General features: G+C 44.0%; 1 protein-coding gene and 1 pseudogene across 9 annotated transcripts in view; both read left to right on the forward strand.

Moving 5' to 3' along the window:
* The window catches only part of ANKS1A (ankyrin repeat and sterile alpha motif domain containing 1A), a 199,569-nt gene that overhangs the window by 110,045 nt on the left and 65,030 nt on the right, over window positions 1-24,494 (forward strand). For all 9 annotated transcript variants that reach the window (XM_033216862.1, XM_033216865.1, XM_033216867.1 and 6 more), the window contains one exon: window positions 13,350-13,936. In XM_033216862.1, the coding sequence (XP_033072753.1) occupies window positions 13,350-13,936 (587 nt within the window). The remainder of the gene's footprint in view (window positions 1-13,349; window positions 13,937-24,494) is intronic.
* On the forward strand, window positions 18,873-21,306 carry LOC117087089 (annotated as a pseudogene).

Consider the following 24,494-nt stretch of genomic DNA (forward strand, 5'->3'; position numbering starts at 1 on the left):
GGGAGGCCGAGGCAGGTGGACTTGAGCCCAGAAGTTGGAGACCAGCCAGGACAACATAGCAAGACCCCCCCATCTCTAAAATAAATTTTTTTAATTTTTAAAATTTACATTCTTATATTATCTTATTAGTATGTGCTTACTGAGGAAGAAAAAAAAAACATTCCAGCAATACAGAAATGAATATAAATAAAATGCTAAGGTTCTTCTCACCTCCCTGTTACTCACAGTTGCTAGAGGTGACCATCGTTTGAAAATGTGGTAGGCTGGGCATGGTGGCTCACACCTGTAATCCCTGTACTTTGGGAGGCCAAGGCAGGAGGCTTGCCTGAAGCCAGGGTTTCAAGACCAGCCTGGCAACATAGTGAGACCCCATATCTGCAAAAAAAAAAAAACTTAAGTAACTGGCTTTTAATAGCAAAATAATACCATCCTAACCTAACCACAGAGTTCAAAAAGAAAGTGTGGTATATATGATTCAGACCATTTGTTATCTTTATACAAAAGTGACTATGTGAAATTCTTTGTTTGTATTTAAGCTAAAATGGGATTGTATTTTACAAACTTTTTGTGAACTTGCATTTTGTATTTGCCTTGTCTGTAGAGCACAGATACAATTTTATCTTAGTTCTTAAAATCTAGCTAAATATCCCATAACTCATTTTTTCCTTCTCCAGTTCATGGGTGTTGAAGTTGTCGCCAGGATTTCCATTATAAATTACGCTTCTGTGGACATTCTGTGCATGTGTTCTTAAATACATGTAAGAGTATGTCTCTAAAAAAGACTGACAGAAAGTAGAATTAGCAGGTCAGAGTGTATGTGCATGTCTAGATCTAATGGGTGGAGCTAAATTGCCCTCCCTTAATGGTGAAGAGAAATACGCTCTTCATACCTTCACCAATGTGGTGTATTATCAGTCTTTAATGTTTTCCACCATGATAAGCAAAAAAGGTGCTATTTGTCATTGGAACTGAGCAACTTACCTTATTGATTAGCATTTTGTGTTTAATCTGTGAGTTGCCTATTTTATTCTATTTTTCTACATAGAAATTAGTGGTAGTAGAAACACTTTGTTTAAATACCTGTAATATTTGGCCAAAGTAGTGCTCAGAGGAAAGTTTATATTCTTAAATTCATTTGTTAAACAACAAGAAAGATTAAAATGTAACCAAAAGAAAGTAGCAGAGAGTAGTAAGAGATCGTTAGGGAATTATTGAGATAAAAGCAGATAGTATATTTCTCATACTTTATGTTATGTGTGCTACACCTTAGTGAAAGAAAGAAAAGTAGAAGAAACCAAAAAGAGAGACTTGATCATTAAAATGAATTTGTATTTTTTTAAAGATTTCTGACAATTTTGATCAAGAAAGAGAAAAAAAACCACTACACGTGAGGATGCTATAAAGAATATTCTTGGCCGGGCACAGTGGCTCATGCCTGTATTCCCAGCACTTTGGGAGCCCAGGGTGGGTGGATCACTTGAGGTCAGGAGTTTGAGACCAGCCTGGCCAACATGGTGAAACCCCGCTTCTACTAAAAATACAAAAATTTGGCCGGGCGTGGTGGCTCATGCCTGTAATCCCAGCACTTTGGGAGGCCAAGGCAGGTGGATCACAAGGACAAGAGATGGAGACCATCCTGGCTAACACAGTGAAACCCTGTCTCTACTAAACATACAGAAATTTAGCCGGGTGTGGTGGTACGCGCCTATAGTCGCAGCTACTCAGGAGGCTGAGGCAGGAGAATCGCTTGAACCTGGGAGGCAGAGGTTGCAGTGAGCCAAGATCATGCCACTGCACTCTAGCCTTGGTGACAGCGAGACTCCATCTCAAAAAAATATATATACAAGAATTAGCCAGGCGTGATATCACACACCTGTAATCCCAGCTACTCAGAAGGCTGAGGCTGATAATCGCTTGAACCCAGGAGGCGCCTCTTTTTTGAGACTCTGTCTCAAAAAAAAAAGAAAAAGAACATTCTTAATTGTACATTTTTAAATAACTAAAAGAGTATAATTGGATTGTTTGTAACACAAAGGATAAATGCTTAAGAGGATGAATGCCTCACTCTCCATGATGTAATTATTCCTCATTGTATGCCTGTATCAAAACATCTCGACAGGGTGCGGGTGGTTCATGCCTGTAATCCCAGCACTTCGAGAGGCTGAGGCGGGCAGATCATGAGGTCAGGCGATCGAAACCATCCTGGCTAACACAGTGAAACCCCGTCTCCACTAAAAATACAAAAAATCAGCCGGGCGTGGTGGCGGCACCTGTGGTCCCAGCTACTCAGGAGGCTGAGGCAGGAGAATGGCGTGAACCCAGGAGGCGGAGCTTGCAGTGAGCCGAGAGTTCCAGCAAAAGAACGAGACTCTGTCTCAAAAAACAAACAAACAAAAACACAAAACAAAAAAAATCTCATGTACCCTAGTATATACCCACAAAAATTAAAATTTAAAAAATTTTTAAAATTAAAACTTCAAAAAATAATATAGCCAGGCACAGTAGCTCACACCTGTAATCCCAGCTCTTAGGGACGCAGAGACGGGAGGACAGCTTGAGCCCAGGAGTTTGAGACCTGCCTGGGCAATATAGTGAGAACCTGTTCTCCACAAAAAAGAGTAGAAACAAAGACAAAAAAGAATATATAACGTCAAATTAAGAGATTTTAAAAATTAATAATAAGATGATTTATAGGAATAAATTGTATATGGTTAATCAGAGTTGTTGCCATCCCCTGGGAGCGTTTAGAATTGTTTTGGGAGAGTTTTGGTCCATCACAATGACTGGTTAAGGTGGGGTTGCTGCTGGCATTTTTCCCCTGGGGATCAGGAATGCTAAGCATCCTATACTATGCGGGACAGTCCTTCACAGTGAATAATTTTCCCACCAAGAAATGCCATTTGTGCCTATAGAAATGACAAAAGCTGACAGAAGTGGAAAGCCTTAATAGATCTGTGAATTTGAAAGCCCATCCTCCAAAAAGACTCGAGGCCCATGTGATTTTATGGTAGTTTTATTTAATTGGGTATTCCTGTTAAATTATTTCAAATGTAGAAAAAGTCTTCTGAAATTATCATACAGGGCAAGCATAACCAAGAACAGTGATTCCTGTTTTGTATAGCATAGTCATTTATTTCTCCTTCATGTTTAATTCTTTGCTCGCTGGATGTTCTGGACATATTACCACTCAGAGAAATAGTGGACAACTTTCCAGGTTTGATAGCAAATGGGAATATAGCCAAGAGCTCTAAAAGCCATCGTGTTTTCTGTGGTGCTTTAGCATCCACTAATAGTGCTTGGGTCCAGGTAAAGTGGTACTTAACAGAGGACAGTGATGAATGATTATCTGAAGACAGTGATATATGTGGACTTTTTGGCGTGCAGCTACACTTCAGAAGTTTTTGAGATTAAGTCAGTATTGCTAAGAGCTATGCATTTGAGTCTGTGCACAGTTCATGCATCAGTATGAAGACCTTAATCCTTCCAAAGGGGAGGAAATGGTTTTTAGCTTCTCCCTTTACTCCTACATCAGAGTACCAATTCCTTAGCTATTGGGGAATTCTAGAGTGTAAGTCTTGGCTTTTCCTGTGCCAGTTTTGGATTGTTTTCTCAGTGTGCTTCCAACTGTAGTCCCACTTTTACTGTTGGTTTAATGAGATTTCAGGAAGAAGAGAAAATAGGTATCTGTGTTCAATGTATCATCTTTACCAAGAAGTCCAGGCTAGATTTTCAAAATAAATACCCAGGAGTATGTTTGGATGCTTTTTCCAAAGGGAAGACATATAAATGAGACAGTTTGACAATTAAGCCTTATCTTCAGCAGCTTCCTCTTCTCTCGCCATCTTTTTTTTTTAAATAGACAGGGGTCTTGCTCCATTGCTAGGTTGGAGTGCAGTGGTGTGGTCATAGCTCCCTGCAGTCTCCAGCTCCTGGGCTCAAGCAATCCTCCCTCCTGCCTTAGCCTCCTGAATAGCTAGACTAAAGGCATGTGCCACCATGCCCAGCTAAAAAAATTTTTTAGAGATGGATTCTCACTGTACTGACCAGGCTAGTCTCGAACTCCTGGCCTCAAGCAGTCCCACCTCAACCTCCCATGTAGCTGGGGTCACAGGCACAAGCCACTGCACTTTACTTTTCTCATCTTCTTGCGTTAGAGGAGCTCCTGCCCAAAGTCCTGCTGTATAACTGTCTTCTTACTAATTTATATTTCTGAGTTGGAATAGTTTAATTTTCTTTCCATTGTAGAACAAGTCCAAGCCTTATGAACTATGCTTCTAAATTTTCCTCCACCAGATGTATTGACAGCCGTTTATATACATATATATTATGCATTTATATACGAGACATATGTAAAATAACTGAAAGATGACAGAATATGTTAAATTCATATGAAAGTGGTAAAAAAGTAATTTTGGTGTCCAAAAGAGGGATAAATTATGTCAGTGTAAGAGATCTTGGATGGCTTTATTAACGAAATCGCAGTTGAGCTGAACCCCTAGATAGAGTTATACCTGATAGAGTTATATCTAGATAGAGTTATACCTGATAAGGAGAGAGCATTTCAGGCAGGAGGAGTGGCACAGACAACAGTGAGATGATGGGAGGAGATATAGAGAACATGTCTGGAGAATGGTAAGAGTAATCCGGTTTGGCTGGAACAAAGGGAACTTGTCATAGAGCATTGGACTCCAGCGTCACTGTTTATTCCCAAGACAGTGTTGTTGAGGCTTTTTAAATTAGGTGACAGGATAGGAGCCACACTTCAGAAATACATAATTGTGGACTCTTAGATTGCTTAGATTGGGAGACTGGAGGCGGGAAAGCCCTAAAGTCAAGAGACTTCACAGAGTCTCTCTAAGGTAATTGGAGCCCAGACTAGAGGGAGAGTAGGAAGTTATATGAAAGGAGGTATGAGTGGGAGAGGTATAGAAGAAGCAGAATTAACAGGACCATGGAACAAAATGTATAGGAATCAGGAGAGGAATTTCAGGATGATTCCGAGGTTTGAGCTTGGTTAATTGAGAAAATAATGTACGACTAACAGGAATAGAGAATCGAGGGAGGGGCATGTTTGAGGGAAGATGTTAAGTCCGGTTTCAAATGTGTTATGTTTGAGGTGTTTTAGGTACCAGAGAACATCCAAGTAAAGATACTTCATAAACACTTGGAAATATGAGTCTGATGAGAGATGTGAAGATTAGAAATATGGATTTAGGAATCATCCAAGTTGAGGTGATTCTTAACATAAAAGAGAATCCAGGCCGGGTACGGTGGGTCTTGCCTGTGATCCCAGCACTTTGGGAAGTTGAGATGGGTGGATCACTTGAGGCCAAGAGTTCAAAACCAGCCTGGCCAACATGGTGAAACCCCATCTCTTCTAAAAATACAAAAATTTACTGGGTATGGTGGCACATGTGTATAATCCCAGTTACTCGGGAAGCTGAGGCATGAGAATCATTTGAACCTGGGAAGCAGAGGTTGCAGTGAACCAAGATCAAGCCACTGCACTCCAGCCTGAGTGACAGAGCAAAACTCCGTCTCAAAAAAAAAAAAAGAATCCTTTGCTGAGAGACGAGAGAGATTGAAGAGGTCCAAAACAGCACTTAGCCTGGGCAACATAGTGAGGTGTGGTGGTGTGCACCTGTAGTCCTAGCTGCTTGGAGGCTGAGGTGGAAGGACTGCTTGAGCCCAGATGGTTGAGCCTCCTGAACTCCAGCCTGGGTGACAGAGTGAGACCCTGTCTCTAAAATAATAGTAATTTTTTTTTTTTAAAGAGTAGAGCTTATATTTAGAGGCACAAGGGGAAAGAAATGTAGGAAGATAACTGGGATAACGCAATATCTTAGGAGCCAAGGCTCAATGTGACAGAAAACCCTGAATAACTGTGGTTTGAACAAGATAGAAGTCCAGAGTGGGATCGCTGGGCTTAATGGCAGTTTATGACCATTAAGGACCCAGTCTTCCTTCTGCCATCTCATAGTTCAAGATGGCTATCCAAGTTCAAGCCATCAGTATGGGAAGGAAGAAAGGGGAGAATGTCACTTTAAAGATAGTTCCCACAAGTTACACATGCCACTTTCACTTATAACCCACTGGCCAGAACTTGGTCATGTGGTTACACCTAGCTACAAAGGAGGTGGGAAGTAATTGTCTTTAGTCTAGGTGGCTGTGAAGCTGTCTAAAAGTCCCATAACCAAGGAAGGAAGGGTGGAGTGGGTACTGGGAGCAATGGGCAAACAATATCCATTGCTACAGAAAGAGCTAGAAGAATGAAAACTAGAAAAAGGGTTAGGCAGTTAGAAGGCCATTGGTAAATCCTAAATGGGGTCTAATTTCTAAGGTAGGAGAGAAGTGATGAAATTACCCCCCAATTTTTACATGGTGTTGAGAGTAGTCATTAAAAAGTTTGATCTGTCTTCCCAGGAAATTGATGTGATTGTCCTCCAAAAAGTGCGGGTGCTGTGGGTAAAGATGATGGCTTAAAGAGAGCAGAAGAGATGAGGAAATCGATCTTACATAGTTTTCAAGAGATGAGTGAAAAGCTTACTGGGCCTGGTAATCAGGCTGGCATTTGAATTCTTTTTCTAGCACTTACTGGATGGTGACCATTATTTAGGGAATCATTTAACCTCTTTAAGCCTCAGTTTCTACATGTAGAAGGGATACTAATTCTTACCTCATGGTTGTTGTGAATATTAAAAAGAAAATGCTTGGCATAGTGTCTAGCACAGAAGGAGTAGTACTCAATAAGTAGTAGCTGTTGGAAGCCAGCTGAGTTAGGTGAATTGGTAGAGGACTCAAGTCAGTTGTTTCTTGAGTATTTAAAAGGGCTCAACATTCCAGCAACTGGAGAAGAGAAAGCAAATGGCTATGAATACCCAGTACAGGAACTGGCAGAAGATCAAGGGGAGCAAAGACAGCAAATGTGCTATTAAATTAGGCATGGTTAGAAATCATGGCTGGTTGGAAGCTGATCCAGGCAAAGCTGGTATATTGAAAACTAGGGAAGTTTGGGGGCCAGAGGTCAGAGGTCCAATGACAGGCAGAGAACAGACTCTTCAGGAGTTCAGGGAAGTGGGGGAGATATAATGAGATAATCAAGACCAACTCACTGTGAAACAGTCTTAAGTCCCAAAGCTGGGCTATACCTATGGGCCCCAAGGTGAGTACAGATGGCTTCTAGTCTGAAGATTTTCTACTGTGCTGTTACATGTAATCCCTAACCAAACTTGCAAAAATACTGGCCTTCCCTGGCATTTGAGTTTTATTCTGCCTCATTAACAGGGCTACTCAGAAGAAATCAGTCTCCTTTGCAGAGTCAGGAGAAGGGAAACCAGCCTCTGTGTGCAGTGTTGGCATGATGAGCTAAGAGTTCAGAAATGACTGTAAATGAAAAATGGTGATAATGATAGCAGCTATCATTTACTGAATGCTTCCCACGGGCCAGCTGCCATGCTGATTTCATTTATGTTGATTATGTCATTGTATATCTCGTGACAGATCTTCAGGGTAGGGCTATTTTTGTCCCTGTTTCAGAGCTGAGGAAGAAAAGGTTAGGTATTGGAGCTGAGACTTAAACCCTAGTGTGACTGAATCTAAAGCCTATACTTTTAACCACGAGGCTAAAACCATTTCATCAAAAGCCTTGCTGCTATTCATGTTCTTGACATCATAGAACTGGAAGGGACCATAGAGAGGTCATTTAATCACAGATTCAAATCAGCCTAAATTCCAAAGCCCTGGAGAATGCATCCCAGGCATTCATTTTTTGAAAGAGACCTAAAGAGGAAAAGTCACAGGGCTGGAACTAAAACATGGGCTTCTTGAATCCCCATCTAGCTCTTATTCTATTTCTCATGTTGCATGGACCAAAACGAACTGTCAGTCTATTTGTCTTATCAAATTGCAGTCTTCAGCAAATGTCTGAATAACCTAGTCAGGACCTTCCTTCCAGGGAGAGCCTGGTGACCCTCTGAAAGCAGCCATGTACTTGGGAGTTCTCTTGCACATCCATGGTTTTTGACGCTCACCATAGTCACTAGGCAGCTGGAGGATTCCAATCCTAATGATACAGAGAACACAAAACAACCGGGACACTGGGTCCCCCAGCCTTCTTCTCTGGGCCTGAGGGTTGATTTGAGTTAGCAACTCCTCACATGAGCTGCATTCTTCAGCCTTAAGTGGGCAGAGGTGAATGAAAATGTGTAAATGTTAAAATGTTATTATTCAAAAGCCCTTGAGATCCCATAGCTCATCATAGTAATTAAAATGCAGCACAGAAGACCCCTTGCTTCGGTAGCTCCCAGGGTAAAAGGAAAATGAAGGAGGATCACAAGTTGATGGGATTGGGAATTAGCATGCTGGTGTGCCTTATTGAGTAGAGCAGCTGGCCTTGATGTATGGGTAGCATAAGAAGCAGGCCTCCCTCCCTTTGTGCCTTTATCTCCTTGTTTCTCTCCTAGAAGGGCAGACTGTGGGAAGGGCAGAGCTCGGGGAACATGGGAAGTAGCGTGGGAGAAAGGCCTAAGGGTCTCTTCTGCAACTTCACTAGTCCCTGGCATAAGGTTTGTTGCCCAGGGTGGTCTCTTAACTCCTGAGCTCAAGTGATCCTCCTCCCTCATTCTCCCAAAGTGCTGGGATTACAGGCATATGCTGCCACACCTGCCCCTTCTCTGCCTTTTCTAATGTATTTTTACTTCTCTGTAAGCCTGACAAGGTCTTACTTCTCCTTCAGTGCTCAGCTCGAAAGCTACCTCTTCTGAGAAACCTTCTGGTTCAAAGTAAGCAGACTTTCCTTTTTATCTGCCGTGCATATGGTTTATGCCTGTCTTAAAGCATCTATTGAGGCAGACTTGGTGTCTTTATTTTTTTTTTAATTATTTTTATTTTTATTTTATTTTGGGGAAGGCAAGGTCTCGCTCTGTCTCCCAGGCTGGAGTGCAGTGGCATAATCATAGCTCACTGCAGCCTTGAATTCCTGGACTCAAATTATCCTCCCATCTCAACCTCCCAAGTAGCTGGGACTGCAGGTGTGCACCACCACACCCAGCTAATTTTTAAATTCTTTATAGAGATGAGGTCTCACCATGTTGCCCAAGCTGATCTTCAACTCCTGAGCTCAAGCGATCCTCCCATCTCAGGCTTCCAAAGTGTTGGGATTACAGGCGTGAGCCACCACACCCGGCTTCTTTATCCTCATATCACCTGGGTGCCTCTTGAGGTCAGACACTTCATACGTTTGCCGATGGGATGAGTGGTTACAGTGACAGTTCTGGGGCCTGTCTTAGAGTTTCTCACTTCAGCCCTCTCACCATATTACCTTCTGTCCCTTCCTTCTGCTGCTCAGAGTTGCGAGGATGGTGAAGGTAATGAATGCTTGTGAAGTGCTTTATGTCTTACACAGTACTTTCATGTGCCTTATCTTTGATGATCCTTGTGACAGACCTGTGAGGAACGGAGAAGTAGTTGGTCTCATCTGTGAGCAAAGTGTGTTGTAACGGATACTGTGTGGAGGATAATAACAATTTTAACATCTGTTGAGAGTGTGGCATGTGCCAGACATGGTTCTTAATGCATTACACGTATAATTTAATTACCACAACAATCCCCCAATTAAGATCCCAGAATTGCACAAAGAAGTGATTTGCTTAAGAACTGCTTCTTGATCAGTGTACTCTATTGTTAGCACCTTGTCCCTAAGAGACCTTATATTATCCTTACTTTGCAGAAGGAAGAAACCATTGAGTAATTCTTTTCCCACCCATTGATCTGCCAAAAAAACTCATCTTGGCCTTGGATGTAGTTTTTAATGGGAACGAGAACACCAGCCTTAGGCTCTTAGATCTCAGCAAGCTTTTCAGATACCAAAGTGTCTTTCTTAGGAATTGCCTGGCTAAGTCATATGATTATAAGAATTTCTTTCCATCATTTCTTATATTCCACACAATACTGGTGAATTGTGGTTTCTCTAATAGGATTATGACCCTCAGAGACTCTTCCTCCACACCACATATTTCCTTCCTCCATAAGTTTCCATTCTTTCCTTCTGCCCACTTCCTTCCCCCTGGCTTGTGTCTGGTATTGAGCCCTTGGCATCTGTCTCTCTTTCATCATTGATAGCTAGCATGAATGGGTGGCTGTTTCACAGGGCCTGCATTGTTGGCTCCCACAGCAGCAGTTGGAACATTCTCTGTGGCCTGAGTTCTGAGGTCCACCCAGGCAGTGTGAGCCAGGCTGGCCCCCAGTTCTGAGCTATGGTGTTTTCTTTCATTGTTGGTCCCTTAGCTCCTAGTTGTTAAATATGAAGCTGGAAGTTGATACAAAGCAGTAGAAGCCTGTGCTCCTTTTATCAAAGTCACCTTGCATTCAAATATAGGCAGAGGGACATTGTACCTTGGGCCAGGATCTGTAGGAAGTTGGCCATTATAATGTGATCCCAGAGATGGCAAATTTTGCAGCCTGATTAACTGTCCCCATCAGCTTCTCCTACGAAGTACTATTGACCTGAGCCACATTAAGTGGTCATGTGTCATCCTGACTGTAGCCCCACCACGCAACACCACTGGGTAGCTCTGTTCTGACTGCCAGTTGTTGTATGTAATAATATTCATAGCCATGAGTCGTGGCTTCCTGGGGCCTCGGTTAAGCTATGTGAAACTCTTGTGTAATCAACATTCCTTCTTCCCTAAAGGATTCAAGTTTTCAGGGCTTGTTCATTGCTCAGGACCTGACCTTTGGGGTATAGCATTTTTGAGTTGGGGTTGAAAGTCTCAAAGTGGTCAAGTGTAAAGGAGTGGCAGGGGGTGGTGGCTCACGCCTGTAATCCCAGCACTTTGGGAGACCAAGGCGGGCAAATCACTTGAGGAGTTCCAGACCAGCCTGGCCAACATGGCAAAACCCCATCTCTACTAAAAATACAAAAAATTTAACTGGGCATGGTGGCACACACCTGTACTCCCAGCCACTCAGGAGGCTGAGATAGGAGAATCACTTGAACCCAGGAGGCAGAGGTTGCAGTGAGCCAAGAGTGTGCCACTGCACTCTAGCCTGGGTGACAGAGCAAGACTAGGTCTCAAAAAAAATAAAGTATAGAGGAGGGACATGCCAAAGTTGGTGCTTCTGTGCTCCTGTGGATAAGTAATCAGAGCCATAAAGCGGAGCTAATTGGCTGCCCTTGGCCACTTCTCTAGACTCGTGAAAAGCTGAACAGACTGTGGAGACCGAACTGCTCTTCTGGAGCCGGGAGGAGAGGGGAGAGATGGGGGAAATGTATCGCCGCTCAGACCTCAGCGAGTTGGGCTCACTGTGGGAGCTGGTTGTTGAGACTATTTCTTAAAGCCTGTTTTGGAAGAACCACTGTTACAGGACAGTAGCGTCATGCATGGGCATTGGAGACTGTGTTTTAGTACGTTGTGTTTATAAAGCACTTTTCATTTTGCACCCCTCCTCATCTGGCTACCCTCTCCAGTTGCAGACCTGAACCTCAAGAAGGGGCTTTGGGCCTTCAGGCGTGCTGATGAGGGAGAGTGGGAACTGTGTAGGCAGCAACAGGAGAGGTACCCAAGCAGGGGCCTCGTCTCCCTAAGTGGGAGAAGTGTACCATCATGACATGGTGGAGACCTGGATTCTCATCACTATCATGACATTAAGGGATTTTTTTTTTTTTTTTTTTTTTGAGACGGAGTCTCCCTCTGTCACCCAGGCTGGGGTGCAGTGGCCAGATCTCAGCTCACTGCAAGCTTCGCCTCCCAAGTTTACGCTATTCTCCTGCCTCAGCCTCCCGAGTAGCTGGGACTACAGGTGCCCGCCACCTCGCCTGGCTAGTTTTTTGTATTTTTTAGTAGAGACAGGGTTTCACCATGTTAGCCAGGATGGTCTCCATCTTCTGACCTCGTGATCCGCCCGTCTTGGCCTCCCAAAGTGCTGGGACTACAGGCTTGAGCCACTGCGCCTGGCCTAAAGGGATTTTTAAGTATCATGTAGCCCAGCCCACTTACTTTAGACACTGAGGCCCAATAAGATGAAATCACTGCCAAGCCACACAGCTAGAGAACAGCTCAGCCAGGACCAGAGCCAGATCTTCAGGCTCCTGGGTTAAAGTCTTCTCCCCCACCACCTGGGGTAACCACTAAGACTTCTCATCTGTAAACATAGTTGACCCTTTTGGTTCTAAGATTCTCTGAGCTCATGAATAGTTCTTGAGAGTTTTGAGCAGACTAGGGAATTGTTTGTTGTAGGTGCAACAGATTCCACGTATAGAGAAGATAAAGTTGAATATTACGGAATGTGAGCTAGTGCAGAACATAATGTTATTTACTCTGATGATGTGGGTTAAAATCTTTAATGGGACTGAGTTCATGTAAGGGAAGCCCCTGGGTGTGCCAGTGTAGTGCTGATGTTAGATTCTGATTTGACCAACTATTTATGCTACTTCAGGGCGAGGTATTTGAGTGTACAGTAGTAGTTGGCCTCCTGAGCTAGTAGTGTCAGATTTCTAGGATGTTGGGGAAGTCGAGAGAACTGCAAATGTCTCCTGGCATTGACAAATTAGACCATTTTGTTTTCAGTGGATCAACTAAGGTTAAACTTAAACAAATATGAGCAGCTGGGAGATTTTGGAAGAAGCAAGTTGTATACATTCTCAAAAAAAAAAAAAAAAGAGAAAGAAAAGTCTGTGCTCCCTGAGGAAGGAAGGATGAGGCGTGGAACTCGGAATGGCCTCCTTGGAGGAAGGAAGCAGTTATTTCTCTGCCGTTTTGTTTCTGTTAAGGAATTCCAGAAGTTGCAGGTTGTGGATCGTGACCTCTCTTTTTTTTTTTTTTTTTTTTTTTTCTGTTGCTGCTTGCCAAAGGAAGGGAGGGCGGGTGGCCTTTAAATAACACTTTGGCCTTTATGGAAATGTATCAGATGTTCCAGGAGTGAGTCTCACTGCTCGCGCTTGCTCACTGGCCACTGGTGCTCTCACTTTTGCTCCATGTTCACTCACTCTGTCCTGACTCGTGTCCTTTCTCTAGATTATAGTTAACACTCTTCTCGCCTTATATAGCAAGGTCTGGTCGTTAATGTTAACAGAAATCTAACAACAGGGAAGGCTGCCAGATAGCATTAATCAGGCCAGTGTTTGGAATTTCATAAATGCTCTGACTTTGGGTACAAATTGAACATTAAGAACAATATGAAAACTGTCTTCCTTCCTCTCTCTTCTTTCCTCTCCCCCTCCCCAGCCTATCCAGTTTCTCTCCTGTTTCTCTGTGAATTCCTCTGCTGTGCCGTATGCTTGCTGCATTGGAACTTTGTTGATTTTTGCCACGTTTAATTTTTTATTTCTCTGTCTCTCCGTCCACTCCAAGACCACAGGCGGAGCAGCAGCAGCCGGAGCCAGGACTCTGCGGAGGGGCAGGACGGGCAGGTCCCAGAGCAGTTCTCAGGCCTCCTCCACGGCTCCTCCCCGGTGTGTGAGGTGGGGCAGGACCCTTTCCAGCTGCTCTGTACTGCTGGCCAGAGCCATCCAGACGGGTCCCCCCAGCAGGGCGCCTGCCACAAGGCCAGCATGCAGCTGGAGGAGACGGGTGTGCATGCTCCTGGAGCCTCCCAACCCAGTGCCCTGGACCAGAGCAAGAGAGTGGGCTACCTAACAGGCCTGCCCACCACCAACAGCCGCTCACACCCTGAAACTTTGACTCACACAGCATCTCCGCACCCTGGTGGTGCTGAGGAAGGAGACCGGAGTGGGGCCAGGAGCCGAGCCCCTCCCACCAGCAAACCTAAAGCTGAACTCAAACTCAGCCGCAGCTTGTCCAAGTCTGACTCTGATCTCCTGACCTGCTCACCCACAGAGGACGCTACCATGGGGAGTCGGAGCGAGTCCTTATCCAACTGCAGCATTGGGAAGAAGAGGCTGGAGAAGTCACCCTCCTTCGCCTCGGAGTGGGATGAGGTAAGGCCGACATGACGTCACAGGGAGCTGGGCTGGCCAGGCTGGCCGCAGCCCACCACAGCTCCCCTGAGTGCCAACTGTCAGGCCCAGGATCTGGGCAGGGTTGCTCTGGTTCCTTCACTCTGTAACTAATGTGTTTCTGACAATCGTAGGAAGAGGCGAGCCTCAGGTAGCGTGGATCACAGAAGACAGGTCCATTAATGGTTAAATTAGCTGGTGGAGGCCCCAGCAGAGCAGGGCTGAGGGAGGGGCAGTTTCTAGAAATGACATGCTGTTTGGAAATATTTGGATCCCATCAGCCCCATTGAGAGAATCATGCTCACCCTGGAGATGCTTAAGATGAGCTGGAGTACTTCCTATGAGTCCTTCAGGAGGAAGAGAGAAGATCCAGGGTTAGTTGAGAGGTGTGATGGGGTGTTTAGGGGAGGACAGGGGGCTTTTCTTTTTATATATATATATAATTTCAACTTTTATTGTAGATTCAGGGGATACATGTGCAGGTTTGTTACATGGGTATATTGCTTGATGCTGAGGTTTGGGATACGATTGATCTCATCACCCAGGTAGTGGTCATAGTACCCAATAGTTAGTTTTTCAGCCCTTGCCCCCACTCCCTCCCCTCTCCAGTAGTCCCCAGTGTCTATTTGTTGTATCTTTATGTCCATGAGTACCCAATGTTTAAGGGAGAATATGCTACACTGTTTGGTTTTCTGTTCCTGTGTTAATTCACTCAGGATAATGGCCTGCAGCTCCATCCATGTTGCCTGCAAAGGACACGATCTCATTCCTTTTTACAGCTGCAAGAGGAAGGCTTTTCTAGTCCCTGCTTCTCCATGATTATTCTTACTGTGCTGTCCTGGAAGGCCAAATACTTCTTCCAGCAGAAGGGTCCTGCCCATCCCACATTCCCAGATTGGTCAGGCAGAAGAGGGCTAAGTGGTTCAGGAAACGAAGATTAGGGAGTAGAAAACATTGGGAGTCAGAGGCCCAGTTTTCTTTCATAGCCATTATTAGTTGGAAATATGTACCGAAGTATTTCTCAGCGACCTATGGCATGTCTCCCTGAGCAGAAGAATGTGTTTCTCAAAGATAGGTAAACACCCTGGGAATGTTAAAAGTACCACCCTTGCAAGCTTCTTACTGAGTGGAAGCTGCCTTTGAAGTGGACTGGGTCTGTCTCTGAGGAATAATTTCAAGAACTGCATTTAGCTCTTCAAGAGGAAGCGAACACTACAGCTGACATGTCCATTTGAACAATCTGTAGACTTAATGCCCTACCCAACTCTATTTGGGTAGGTGCTGGAAAGTTATGTAAACCAAAGCCAGTCTGTTTCCAGTGAAGGAACGGGGTTGGGGGCGGGGGCTGTGCTTCCAGCACTACCTCCAGATAAGGTAGAAGATGAAGCTTAAGAGTCTGATTAGGCAGAGACAGAGGAATCCTGTGCAGAAGATTTTCATTGCTTAGTAAACAAAGATTTGGTGAGCCTGTGCTAGATGCCTGGCCACTCGTGGAAAATCACTATGAGTGAGATAGCTTGGGGGAGCGGGGTGCCGGGAGATTACACACTGGAGTATGTATATTTGTAGGAATGTGTGCTCTACCTTTGTTTTTTAAAACAGAGTTTTACTAATTTACAGTCAGCTGTAGGAAAAGTTTAAGATAAATTTAAGAGGCGGGTGAAGATAAGTGCAGTGTGCTCTGAAATGGCTGCAGAGGTCAAGAGAGAAAAACATCAGTGACTCTCACGCGGGTCTGAGATTTTTAAAAAAATCAGTGGGTGGGGGAGTGGAGACAGGAGGTATGAGAGGGTGGGAAGAGATTCAGGAACGATCACTAGAGCAGTGGGATTTGACATGGAATTAAAAGACTAAGTCTTATGGTTAAAACCAGATTGAAGCTGGTGGGACGAGGAGAAGTGGGTGGAGAGAGCGGCATGAGCAGAGGCGTGGAGCCAGGAAAGCTCAGGTCATTTGGTTTCTCTAGGGTGCTGAGTGTGTGTAAGGGCAGAATGAGAAATAAGGGTAGAAAGCGAGATTTGCACCAGGTAGTGAGAGGGCCTCGAGCATCAGGCCAAGGGATGAGTACAGCCAGCCTTCCATATCCATGGTTTTCTGCGTCTGTGGATTTAGTCAACTGTGGATGGAAATGTTCGGGAGAAAAACATAAAACAACAATAACAAATAATGCAAATAAAAATACAGTATAACAATTACTTACATATAGCATTTACATTGTATCAGGTATTATAAGTAATCTAGAGATGATTTAGAATATACAAGATGTATGTAGGTTATATGCAGTAATATTTCATGTCAAGGACTTGAACATCCACAGGTTTTGATATCCAAATGGTGTTCTGGAACCAATCCCTTGTGGATACTGAGGGATGACTCCTAGATATGCTATCAAGGCAGTGAGTGTCTCAGAATCCTTTAAACGGGCTGGAAATCAGCTTTACCAGTCCAATGAATCACCTCTTCCTTATGGCTCCTAAGGAGAGGTCAGCAGTGCTGGGCAATTCTTCCCAGGATATTTATGTCCTGTTAACATGCAGCATTTCTGGGCAGTCTTATGGGCTCCACTGTTTCCTCCTGGCCAAGAAATACAAAATCACCTGGGCAAAGCTGGGCTTGAGGTTGGCTGTGTGGGCTCATAAGCCAGTGTCTCTTTGCATCGAGAGGAGGTTCATTTGCTGATATCACCTGTGCAGATAAAGATTGCAAGTGCATGCAATGGCCCAGGGATCTAGATCTATCCAAGATCTAGGTGTTGTGGGCCAGTTCTCTAGTGTGACTGAAATGCAGAAGCCCTGCTACATTTTAAATTTGAAAAAACTTAAAGGCAATTGAGGTCTTACTGGAAAGAATTCAGAAGACCAAGGTTTGCTTACAACCTAAACATTAACAGGGCCCCTTATGTGTAACCCTTCAGTGTTGTTTCTTAGTGATATTATACTTGGTTTCTGTGGATATCGCTCTCTAAAGAGAAACTCCAAAAGTGTTTCCCCCAGTGATTGGCCCTAAACCCAGGGCCTTGGCAGGCTTTCCTGGAATAGGGCATTAGTTAATGGCTGCTTCCCACCCTATCCCTGACCAGTGCCGGTAGCCTGCTTTGCCATATCCTGTCCTTGCTGATGTTTTTCTTTGTTGTCCTTGGACCCCGGGATGTGGGGAACTCTGCTCTGAAGGATCTGAAAGTGCTCGGTCCTAGCTCAGCTCCTCACTGTGAGGCCTGGGGAGGCAGAAGGAAGGCTGTGGGGTGGGAGCCCCTCACGCTGTTCCTAGAAGGAAGTGCAGGACAGCAGATGGGCTCAGGTTCGGGAGTCAGCAGGTCCAGCTTTGAGCCCCAGCTCCGCCATCTCCACTTCGGTGCATGGACAACCTCAGTAAGCTCACTGTTGTTGTTCTTATTTGTGAAACTGAGGCAGTTAGATCTGTGTTTCAGAGTATTTTACCAATTAGAGATGTGTTTAACTGCCTAGCATAGTTCCTAGCATGCATAAAGTGTTGACTAAGTGGTAGATATTAATGTTACTATTGTGCTTGGAGCTTCCGAGAATGGGAACTGAGGCCTGGAGTGCCTTCAGACCTTAAGAAAGGCAGAGCTCAGGCCGGGCATGGTGGCTTATGCCTGTAATCCAAGCACTTTGGGAGGCCGAGGCAGGTGGATCACCTGAGGTCAGGAGGTCGAGACCAGCCTGACCAACATGGTGAAACCCCATCTCTACTAAAAATACAAAAATTAGCCGGACGTGGTGGTATGTGTCAGTAGTCCCACCCACTCAGGAGGCTGAGGCAAGAGAACTGCTTGAACCCAGGAGGTGGAGGTTGCAGTGAGCGGAGATCATACCACTGCACTTCAGCCTGGGTGACAGGGTGGGACTCTGTCTCAAAACAAACAAAGAAACAAAACGGCAGAGCTCTTTGCAGGAGTTTCTTTGTTGTTTGGTGGTGGCAGAGTCATGGGGAACCACTGGAGTTCAAACCCTTTAACTGGTGATCCTCCTACACAGCTCTGCCTCACTGCCGGGATGGGAGAGCCCACCCAGCCTGAGAAAGTAGGGCAGGCACCTTCCCCATTGTTCTCATTTGAGAAGTTAACGAGCTTTCTGTTGAACTCCCTGAGAGGAGAAGAGAGGTTGTAGAGAAATCTACACCCTTCTCTACAATTTATTTTTCAAATATATTCTTCTACATAATGGCCAGCAAATGGCTGGCTGGCTGGCTGGCTGGCTGGTTGGTTGGTTGGGATGATGTTCTCCAGTTGGGGAACATGTATGTCTGATAGATCTGGGAGTCATTTTCTCCAAATACAGACTGCTCCTTGTTGTGGGTTAATGCAGCCCTGTTGAACTACCCTGAGCAACTTGACTTCTGAAAGATGGCCTGGTTAAGGTAAACCTCTGTGATCATATCTGTTAATGACACTAGCATTCTTCCTATTTTCTATTGTATTTTTGGTGACAAAGAAGTCATAGTTTGCCTTTGGAAGAGCTCAGCCTAAGAGGAGATCTGAATCCAAGCTTCACTAGTTATTTTCTGTGTTCTCCAGTCAAGTCAAAGCACTCTTTGTTGTCTTAATGATGCTTAGGATATAATAGAGGACAAACTGAGAAGGTGTACATAAGTAAAACTTTTTTTTTTTTTTTGAGGCGGAGTCTCGCTCTGTCGCCCAGGCTGGAGTGCAGTGGCCAGATCTCAGCTCACTGCAAGCTCCGCCTTCCGGGTTTACGCCATTCTCCTGCCTCAGCCTCCCGAGTAGCCGGGACTACAGGCGCCCGCCACGTCGCCCGGCTAGTTTTTGTATTTTTAGTAGAGACGGGGTTTCACCGTATTAGCCAGGATGGTCTCGATCTCCTGACCTCGTGATCCGCCCGTCTCGGCCTCCCAAAGTGCTGGGATTACAGGCTTGAGCCACCGCGCCCGGCCGTAAAACTTTAAAAATATATAGATAAGGAGTGAGAAATTCACCTACATCCCTCCATGCACACTTAACCTCTGTTAACATTTAATACATATTCAAATTTGGTATCTTAGTGTATTTACTGATTATAATTTGCTTTTCTTACTAGTTACTGCATGTTGTAGATATCTTACCATGACAGCATCAATAAGATCTGGATTCAGACCATCATTCTAAAAAGGCTGAGTGTTCTCTTGTATAGCTATATCATAAGGTTGGTTGGTTTGTTGTTGTTGAAACTGTTCTCCAACCATTAGATGCTGCACAGGTCATTTTCCACCTGCCCTTCAGGTCCAGTTCCTACACTTTTCTATCTGCCTATGTGTCGTACATTAATAGGCCAAGGGGTTGTTGGATTGGCTGTGTTCCTCTACTGAAAGCCACCACTCCTGGGAGGGACCTTCTCCCAATAGCTGTTCTCTCTGGGTTCTAGTAAATGGTCCCTCCCTTTGACCCTTCTGACCTAAGGCTCCTTATTGTGACTAGCTCCCCTCCCTGCACCTTACCCAAACCTGTGTAAATAATCCCATTATTAAGTTCCTGCAGGTGCACAATTTGTGCCGTCTTTTCCTGCAGGAACCCTGAGTGACATAGCAGTTTTTGGCACTGTTTCAATCAACTCTGAGCAAGCATAGATGGCTGTATGCTGGAGCAGTAAACATGGCTCTAGCATATAAATTGTAAATTAATCTTCATTTGCAAATGAACTACAAGGCTTAGATATTGAGAGTGCTGGGAAGCAGGAGAAATTCATCATTTAACTGGAAGCACCAAAGCTGTGGCAGTGGAGTCATGGCCGGACCAGCATGTAGGAAATTTCTTTCACTCTTTGAATATTGGTTGAAAGGAGTGCAGCTGAAACTGTAACCAAAGGAGGCATTATGCCTACAGGAAAATCTCACGGAAAAGTATCACAAGCAGCAGTGGTAGCTGTTGGATCAGGCCTTAAAGGAAAGGGTGGAGAGATTCGATCAATTAGTGTGGAAGTTGGAGACAAAATTCTTCTGGCAGAATATAGAGGCACCAAAGTAGTTCTAGGTGACAGGATTATTTCTTATTTAAAGATGGTGACATTCTTGGAAAGAATGCAGACAGAAATAAATCACTATTGAAATGACATTACGTGAAGCTGCTGCTTCCACTGAAGTCCTGAAATATTTCATCATATAAATAATTTCCATGTCTTTCTTTATAATAAACTAAATTTATAAATTTTATTTAAACTTTATTTCTTTATAATAAACTAATGATATATAAAGTAATGGCATCCAGTGTCTCTAAAACTGTGTTTTTCTGCACTGATACAGACATTTCCAAATAAAAATATGTAAATTTAACAAAATTAAAAATCCAAAACTTTAAGCCTTTCCCACTTCCTACTATAGGAAAGAAACCTGTTTTCCCTTCATCAAGCTGGCAGTGTCCTCAGCATCTCAGCTGTGTGCTCCTGTGGCAGAATTTCCTTTTTGTGTGTCTTCATCCTCTGTCTCTTGGACAGTGTGAGGTACCCACAGCACACACAACCAGCACCAATTAACATCTGAGATAAATACCTTGTAGGAAGAACAAAAACATCTTTCTGGTCATATTGTGGTTTGAATGGATAAAAAGTTTGTGATGACCAGATCAGCCTCTCACCTGCCTTTGAATGGGATTGAAGTTTATGAAAGAGAAAACCACAGAAGGCTGTTTGTCTGCTTAGCATAAACATTGGAGTCATTTAAAACTTGGCTAAAGGCTTAAATGATAAATTTGTGTTTTGTAATCAGCTTTCATAAATATTAAATAAGTGGGAGATGGGTGAAGAGCAGGGACTTGCTTTGTATGCATTTTGTATAAGCTGAGAATAATTTCTGGCACAGGATTTTGGGAATGTCCTAGCTTTGTCTGAAATGGTAGCTGAGGAGACCCTTGGCTCTTGAATCCTTTTCCTGAGAAGTGAAGTGGCAGCAACTGGGAGGGCACCCTTTCAGGCCAAGTCCAGAAGTGGCCTTGCTGCCTCGCCCTTTCCAGCTCTGTCCCATTGGAGGCATGATGTCATCAAGAGACAAGCTGATTGGTTCAACTCCATAGAGGCTTTGGCTGCGTTTAACCCTTGGGGGTTAGGTGTGCAAAAAGAAGAATGTAAAATAAGGAGATTTGCATTTCTACTGATGATGACTAAATTTCCCACGCCATATTCTGCAGTGTGCATTGTTCCTTGTTATGTAAACAAGCATGCTGTGTAGTCTTTTGTGCTGAGCAAAGCCCTCCCGCCCTGAACAAGAATGTGACACTCCTACCTCTGGGGAAAGATTAGGGCCTGGAATGTCTGTTTAAGTTGTTTCCAAGTATACGCAGTAGTCACAACTTTTATCCTAGATGAAACACTCTTTAAATTTCCATTGGGTTTAGGTGGTCTGGTAATATTGAGGTAATTTGTTCATATTTTAAAAATAATCTCATTTATTTTATAGGCAGCCGTAAATAAATAGTTTTGGCCTTTCTGTCGAAGTGATTTTTGTTAGCCTAGATTATAGATGTGTGTATATGCATGTGTGTATATATATATGCAGTGTGTGTGTGTATAGATGTATGTATGTTTATATGCATTTCCACGGTCTTGATGCTAACAGGAGAAACTCCACAGTGTTGTGAATGAGCGGGAGTTAGTCCTGGCTCTGCAATTGACTGGTGATGAGAAAACTGGTGTGTTCTCTCCCGCTTGCTGGTCCCTTGCTGCTATCATGCCTCTAACTGGACAGGTGCTGGAAAGCAAGGGGAATGCGCCCTTCCTGCCGCTGCCACTTCACTTCCTACCGATGCATTTCCCCATTGCTGCTGTCCCTATCTGTCACTCATCTGTTTCCCTTTTTCTTTTTCCCTTTGCTCTTTCTCCCCTTTTCTTCTATGCTTTTTTGTCTTTTTCTCTTCCTCCCTACTTTTCTCATTCATTTTTCCTTTTCATTCTTATTTTTACAGGTGGAGTTAAGGATGGGCTTCTCTTCTAGCCTCTCAGCCCTCTGCGCCAGAGGGATTTTGCTTTTATTTTTTTTTTAACATTTTTTCCAGGGTTGACTCACATTTCTATTCTGCACCAGCATTTCTACCACTTGTGGTGTCGGCAGGCCACCACGCACACTGCCAGCCTCTGTCCCCCACTAAACAGCCTGGTTCCCTTTAGCTGCAACAAGAAGGCACCATCAAGCACCAGGGAGGGACTTGGGGTATTTGTAAAATCGCCAGCAAAAGGAGAATTTTCCTTTTCTCTCTTTTTTGTTTTGTTACATTTTTTTTTTTTAACCCCAGACTGAAAGTTTGGGCGACAATGAATGTAGGTGAATATAGATGAGAGGAATTTGACCTTTATTCCAGTCCATACAAATGCTGAGAATCACAGAAGGAAACATTTTCTGGTATATTCTTTTTATACTTTGGTTGTGGTTTCATATCTTGTTTTTCTAGTAAGGTATCCGTAGGATACAGAGTGCGTGACTTTACATGACTTTTAGAATAATAGTTCATCTTACATTATTCTAAGCAATTGTGTCGAAGAACAAGTAGAGGTATTTTACATAATCAGTAATAATAGTATAAAATTGAAGTATATTTGTATTACAGTTACTCATTCAGCTAATTTGTTGAGCACTTGCTCTTTTCCAGGTAGGCTCTAAATGCAATGAACAAAACAGACAAATCCTGTTGCCCTCATGGAGCTGGCATTCTAGAAAGCTAGAGGGGAATGAGAATTTAAAAAGAATAAATAGGTAAAAATCATAGTATGGAGTTGATGATAGGAGTGCTTGTGAGAACAGTACAGCTAAGAACAGGATTAGAGGGTGCGGTGGGAGGAGGGTTGCCATTAGGTGAGTCAGCCAAGGAAGGCACCTTTGAGGAGGACGTGAGGGAGCAAGCTGTGCATGCTTGGGGTGGGGAGGGAGAAGCATGAGTGGTTATTGGGCTACTTTCTCTTAATTTCTCCTGTAGGAGACATTGAAAATTCTACCCTACACTTAATATTGTCTTACAAATATACCTTATAACTTGACTTTTACTTTTAACTTCCTTTTTCTTTAGTCATGATTGCTACCTGTTACCTTTCTCATCTTGGTTTTTTCCCTTGATTTCTTTATTTTAAGCTGTTGGGTGCATGCTTTTAAACATGCACACACACACATTTTTAAAAAGCTATTGAGCTAGAATGAAATCAGAATTTCTCAGACTTGATCATTGTTCTTGTTGTCATCCTAGGCAAGGATGTTGGGTGAGTTCTGGCGGAGGGGCTGGGTTATAGGTCATTGTCTTAGGAAATGCCTTTCCATGAGCTCATTGCATACTCAAGGCAGAAATAAAATTTGAAAACCAGGATCGTGAAGCAAAGGGAAGAGAATTCAAAATTACTAAGACCAGAAGATGGCCAGAAATCTCGGAAATGGAAGCTCCAGTGAGGGAGGCCGACTAACTGGGTGTTCATGGAGGCAGGGAAGGTGAGTTCAGGGTATGCCACCACCACTTGGAACACAGAAATGGTGCTAATGTCCTAAAAGAGCATTGACCACAATTAAGTTGCCCTGATGAATCTTAAGTACATCCTCTCAGGAGCCAGACCCATAGGTAATTACAACCAGTAAGAGAGGGAGATGCTGGTGGCCTCAGACATTCTCTGACCCTGAGTGGACTTCGGGGACGTCAGGGTAGAGGAAGCTTCTTAGAGACCAGATACGAAGGTGGTCTGTGTATGCATGCACGCATGTGTGTATACATATCCCAGAGAACTTTAATTTGTTTAGAGATGTGCTATGTGGTCAGAGTGGCAGCAAGACATTGGGGGATAGGCTTTTTATTATATAGGACTCCGAGAAAACAATTAATCTGGACCTCATTTTCACTTCCTTTGAAATGTGTGACCCTCAGAAACAACACAGGCTCTTTTCCTGATCCCAGTGTTATGCCAGCATCCTCAAAGATGTGCTCTCTGATCTCAACTCTGTTTTCATGGACAACTACCCTCCCTGCCTAGGGTTCCTTTGTCCTGCTTTCTTCTCCATAGATGTTTCCTTTTGATGCTATCTGGTGGGTAGCCAGTGGGTAAGAAGAATGCCTGTGGCCTGTAGCTGCTGGGCAGGGCCAAGATGCTGAGCGTATCTTTCCCAGGCATCCTAGTCTTGCTCACAAGCTCTAATGACCCAGTCTCTGGCGCCACAGGGCCCACCTGTCCATAACTCAAGGCGGCCTGTTTATTTGCCTGGACAGGTGGAAAACTGCCTAAGCTCAGTAGGGGCCTACAAATGACAATTTGTCTGGCAGTCTGTTCTTGGCTGTCCTGATTTAAACAGGCAGGAAGCCATTGTAAACTCAGCTAAAAGTTGTGGTTTGTGTAAATGTTCTGGTTCCTTTCCTTTCCACTTTGGATCTAGTTATTTTCAACAGAACTTCCCCCAAAAGCATGGAAGAGCCTTATATCCATTATGCAGTGGGCATAAAGTCCTGGTTTTGCAGCTTGGGCCCTCTGCACTGGGCCAAAGGACAGTGAAGAACGCCATGGAACTTGGGTGCAGTGGCAGAGGACTGGCATCCCATCTTCACACTGTACTTCAGGGATGGAGAGCTCCCAGC

The sequence above is a fragment of the Trachypithecus francoisi genome, unplaced genomic scaffold (assembly GCF_009764315.1).
Source record: "Trachypithecus francoisi isolate TF-2019V2 unplaced genomic scaffold, Tfra_2.0 Lachesis_group10, whole genome shotgun sequence".
NCBI classification, from domain to species: Eukaryota; Metazoa; Chordata; class Mammalia; order Primates; family Cercopithecidae; genus Trachypithecus; species Trachypithecus francoisi.